General features: G+C 41.4%; 1 protein-coding gene across 1 annotated transcript; it reads left to right on the plus strand.

Annotated features, from left to right (window-relative positions):
- Positions 1-508: 508 nt before the first annotated feature.
- ENPP4 (ectonucleotide pyrophosphatase/phosphodiesterase 4) lies at positions 509-4,414 on the plus strand (the record flags this gene model as incomplete). The annotated part of the gene is made up of 3 exons (XM_080700411.1): positions 509-1,334; positions 1,886-2,056; positions 4,050-4,414. The coding sequence occupies 3 exons, from the start codon at positions 509-511 to the stop codon at positions 4,412-4,414; spliced, it is 1,362 nt and encodes a 453-aa protein (XP_080556537.1).
- Positions 4,415-5,414: the final 1,000 nt, after the last annotated feature.

The raw sequence follows: 5,414 nt of genomic DNA on the forward strand, positions 1-5,414 counted from the left end.
TATTTCTGTGGGTTAAAGGAACTATAGGATACTGTTCAGTAAACTAAACAAAAATTGCCTCTGCGGAGCCTCTACAAGTTTGTTGTTATTTGTATTTTACACAGAAGAACCAGTTTTGTTTCTTCATCTGTTATTAAGCCTTTAGGATGATTTCTTCTACTGCAGACAAGCCAGGCAACCAAACAAGCGTATCTGTGAAGGGTAAAGAATGACCCATTTTCTCTTCACAGCATGAAGGATGCAGCAGGACATATATCACCAGGAAACTGGACAAGTAAAGTCAATTTTTATTTTTTCCAATGTTGGCTTTATTAGTTTATCTTTTAATGACATCACCTATTTCTTAGGTTGCTATAGCTACAGCTGGCATAGAAAAGGTTCATAAATCTTGGTTTTCTTTTCCTATTGGCTGAACTTCCGAAACATTCCAAGTCGAATAGTATTACTGCTTACAAATTGTGTTTCTATGTTTTAGGAACCCCGATTGCTGGCCTTCAATGTGTTCATAATGAAGTTATTGGTAATACTTCTGTTTTCTGGACTTCTAGCCGACTGTAGAGGGAACTCCTCATCTACTTTGCCACCCAGATTACTACTGGTGTCCTTTGATGGCTTTAGAGCTGATTATCTGCAGAACTACGAGTTTCCTCATCTCCAGAATTTTATCAAGGAAGGCGTCTTGGTAGAACATGTGAAAAATGTTTTTATCACAAAAACCTTTCCAAACCACTACAGCATTGTGACAGGGTTGTATGAGGAAAGCCATGGCATTGTGGCCAATTCCATGTATGACACAGTCACAAAGAAACATTTCTCTGACTCTAATGACAAGGACCCTTTTTGGTGGAACGAGGCAGTACCTATTTGGGTGACCAATCAGCTTCAGGAAAACAGATCAAGCGCTGCTGCCATGTGGCCTGGTACAGATGTGCCCATTCGGAACACCACACCTTCCTATTTTATGAATTACAGCTCCTCAGTGTCCTTTGAGGAGCGACTGAATAACATTACCACATGGCTCAGCAATTCCACCCCACCAGTCACCTTCGCAACTCTCTATTGGGAAGAGCCAGATGCAAGTGGCCACAGGTATGGACCGGAGGATAAAGAAAGCATGCGGAGAGTGTTGAAAGAAGTCGATGACCGTATCGGTGACCTGGTCCAGAAACTGAAGATGTTAGGATTGTGGGAAGATCTTAATGTGATCATTACCAGTGATCATGGGATGACGCAGTGTTCTGAGAACAGACTGATAAACTTGGATCTCTGCATCGATCGTTCAAACTACAGCCTTATAGATGTGAGCCCCGTTGCCGCAGTACTGCCCAAAATAAGTAAGTGGACTTTCATTGGACAGACTGTTACTCCATTGGGGCGATTGATTGAGGAGGGAGGACCTATCCTAGGAAGAATAGGATTATGGTTTTTTTCTCTGGTCGTACAAGTTTTGGGCAATTGGCTTATGGGCTAGATTCAAAGTTATTATTATTCTGATATATTCTCTTCTCATCACATTGTGAGGAAAAGCATATTTCCAGCCTTAAACTTCTTTGGTTTTAGTGTAAGATACATCTACTAATTGGAGAATTAGTAGTTAAGTAGTAATACATAATTCATTTATATTTAGGAAGCTTAATGGAAATTGTCCCCTTTGTATAAAAAGCCCACCAGGATTACTACAAAATGAAAAAAAGAAATACATAGATGCTTGAAAAGGTATTTGAGGGAGGCAACTACCCACGCACTGTCGCATGATTATCCTCTGTATAGAAGTGATTTAATAGATGGCATTGTGCAGGATTTATTTTCAATTATTCTTGTTAGATATATTTTTTTTCTTATCAGGCAACCGTGTCTTTTTCCCCTTGCTGTTTCCTTTTTATAGATATAACAGAGGCTTATGACAAACTGAAAAACTGTAGCCCTCACATGAATGTTTATCTCAAGGAAGACATTCCTAACAGATTTCATTACCAACATAACGACCGGGTCCAGCCTGTTATTTTGGTTGCTGAGGAAGGCTGGACAATTGTACTAAATAAGTCATCATTAAAATGTAAGTATTTATCGAAGGGATTTCTCGTGTATCCTAGGGCTACGTCACACATCGTGACGCTGTTCTGTTGAGAGGGCCCTTTGATTAAGAGATGTTCACACAGCATTATCAGTTCCATTTCCAGCGAGGTGATCCTCAGGTTTTCATTTGATAGCAGCTTACAGTAACTACAGTCGCACCTGTAAGTTAGAAAAACAGGCGACCTTAAGGGTAAATCTGTAGTCTTACTTTGTACCAAAACTGCAGTTCCTGTCAGTAATTTTCATGATTAGCATCTCTTGATTTGTAGAAATTAAAAGGGAAATAAAGAAGCAGAGGGGAGGGGGATTCGCTACTTCAGATGCCTTTCATTGTGTGTTAAGGAAGTTTGCGTAACCTTGAGTCGATTCACTCATTCCCTTGGATGCCGTAGCTATTTAGAACCCTGGGTGAGAACCAGAAAGTAAACTAACAGTCCACCCAGTAAACAGATGGAGCAGAATCTCTCCTAAAACAAAAAACGTTACAGGTCTTGCCTTCCCGAAGCTTGTCCGTATTTAAATTCAATTTTAAAGCTTTTTTGTTTTTTAAATCTGATTTTGTGGTCGATAGCAGAGGTCAGCAAATTTTCTCTGTAAAGGATCAGATAAGTATTTTAAGTCTTCATGGACCAGCTCACTTCCAAGCTCAGTAGCTTTTATAACGTGAAAGCAGCTGTAGACAGTATGTAAGTAAATCACAGTGGTGTGTGCCGATGCAAATTGATTTGTAAAAATTGGTGGATATTGGCATATTTGGTCACAGGCTGTGGTTTAAAAATTCCTGACATCTAGAAATCCAGAAGCATCCGGTGAGGGTAAGACAGACTTGGTCAGTGGAGCATGTGTATTCATGTAATTTTATATACTCATTTTTGTAAACTTGGAAAATACAGAAAAGAGAAGAAAATTCCTTAATATGGAGATATAGACAGATATTAACTGTGGGAGTTTTCTTCTAACTTTTTTCTATTACACATACATGCAAGTGTTAATATTGTTGAGATCATAAGGGCTATCCCTGTCTATATTCTGATTTTTGTCCCATTGGTCATACTAGCCATTTTTACAAAATATTTCAAGTATATAATTAGTATTGTAACAAGCATCGATGAACGAATCATTCAGCCTCCTGCACCTAACATGAAAGTGAGAACGTGTTCCATGCAGTGGCTGCGTATTGAAAGGCAGCGTGGCTGAAGCTAAAACCTGGGAGGCTGGCACTGGAGTCGCATTAGGGAGCATCCGTGTTCTCCCGGAGTCTCTCTCCTGGGAGGTAGGAGATGGAGTCATCTCCCTCCGCTCCAGGCCAGGACGGTACCACCTGTGGGATTTATTGACTGTGGGTAAGCCAAGAGCGCATGGCGGCCCTGCTCTTACTGCAGGGCGTTGAATTGGGTGCATCTCTGCTCTTGTCAGTCACACGGCCACACGGCTGGATCACTCTGTCACTAGCGCTACTTGCAGCAAGTGTTTACAGACAGCACTGGAGATTGACAGGTGAAATAAATGGGGCCTGGGCTGTGAGAGAAGTACATCGGGTTGAGAAGTAGTGTCTGAAGCCAGGACCCTTTGGGAAAAGGGGTGTATGAGAGAGAAAAGCGAGAGGTGGGAATGGGGGATATGGCTGAAGAAAATACAGTTTTATTTCTGGTCCCATCTAGTTCAGTTAGCGTGTGTGTGCGCTACCAGGGATTGAGCCCGGGGCCTTCTACCTCTCTAGGCTATTCCCTCAGCCCTATTTCATTTTTTATTTTGAGACAGGGTCGCACTAAGTTGCTGAGGCTGGCCACAAACTGTGATCCTTTTGTCTCAGCCTCCCGAGTACTGGGATTACAGGTGTGCGCCACCACGCCTTGCAACCAGAGTCTTAAGATGGAAATTAGACTGCCAGGTAGGGCATTTTCACTACAAGCAAGTTATTTTGTCATAAGAAAGCTGACCATATTTACTAACGACATTTCTTTCTTTTTCAGTAGGTGACCACGGCTATGATAATTCTTTGGCAAGCATGCATCCGTTTCTAGCTGCCCATGGTCCTGCATTTCACAAGGGCTACAAGCAGAGCACCATCAACATCGTGGATATCTATCCAATGATGTGCCACATCCTGGGATTGAGCCCCAGCCCCAACAACGGGACGCTGGGTCACACCAAGTGCTTGTTAGTGGACCAGTGGTGCATCAATCTCCCAGAAGCCATTGGGATTGTCATCGGCGCGCTCTTGGTGCTCACCACCCTAACATGTCTCTTGATCTTCACGCAGAACAGACTCTCGGTCCGCCGGCCATTCTCTCGACTTCAGCTACAAGATGATGACGACGATCCCTTGATTGGGTAGCATGTGCCGGGGTTATACCAAGCGTCATTTCATAGTCTCAGAACTAAGGACACATCTGAGGAATAGTGTTCTAACCATGAAAAACATGCTTTGATAGACAGCTTAGACCAGGCATGCAAAGATGATGTTGTGTTCTCCTTGTGTTTTGGTGCATTAGCTAATACAGATGACTCCGCCCACCGCGAGATGGCTAGTACACCATCAGCGGCATCTCCCTCTCGGCCTAGATGCGGCTTTTGAGAATAGTTCCCCGCTGCCTTTTTTTTTTTTTTTTTTTGCAATGAAGAGGATGCATCTTTAAATGAAACCCTACCAAAATTTAGTAGGAATGTCTTTTCTAATAAATTTATATATTTGTAAATGAAACTGCAGAAATCTTTATGAAATTTGTGAATTTTGTGTGTCAGGGAGGAAAATTCTCCTATATTTTTATACATACCTTTTACTAGTTTGTATTCCAAGTAAACTTTAGAGATAGGAAATTCTGTGTCGGTTAATAAAATTAGTCTGGCAGAAAAATTTCAGCCTATGGAAAAAAACATTCTAAGGAACAAAACCCAACTAAGACCATGTGATACCAAGCCTGAGCTGTCACCATTGTGTCTTTAAGACCCATAAACTGTTGAAGTCTACAGAGTTGTATCTTTTGAAGATTATTGCTAAATTATTGCTAATAAGATTCAGAAGAAAATAGAGAAAAATTCTTTTCTCCCCCTTTATGTTTAATGCATTATTAAGTTATTGAGGGGTGTGTGTGTGTATGTGTGCGTGTGTGCGTGTGTGTGTGTGTGTGTGTGTGTGTGTGTGTAGGTGTGCAGCTGTTATTATGAAAGGAGGCTGGAGGGGACTGGACTGTGGCCAGGGTTCTATACTCTTTCAGAACACAACTCTCAGGAAAAGTGATTTCTGCACTTCCTATTTGTTAACTAGCTCTTGACTCACAAGTTAAAATTGTACTTTTAAAAAACTCATTAGTTTTTGTTACCATTATTAATTTTCT

This window comes from Muscardinus avellanarius, assembly GCF_963383645.1.
Source record: "Muscardinus avellanarius genome assembly, chromosome: 8".
NCBI lineage: Eukaryota > Metazoa > Chordata > Mammalia > Rodentia > Gliridae > Muscardinus > Muscardinus avellanarius.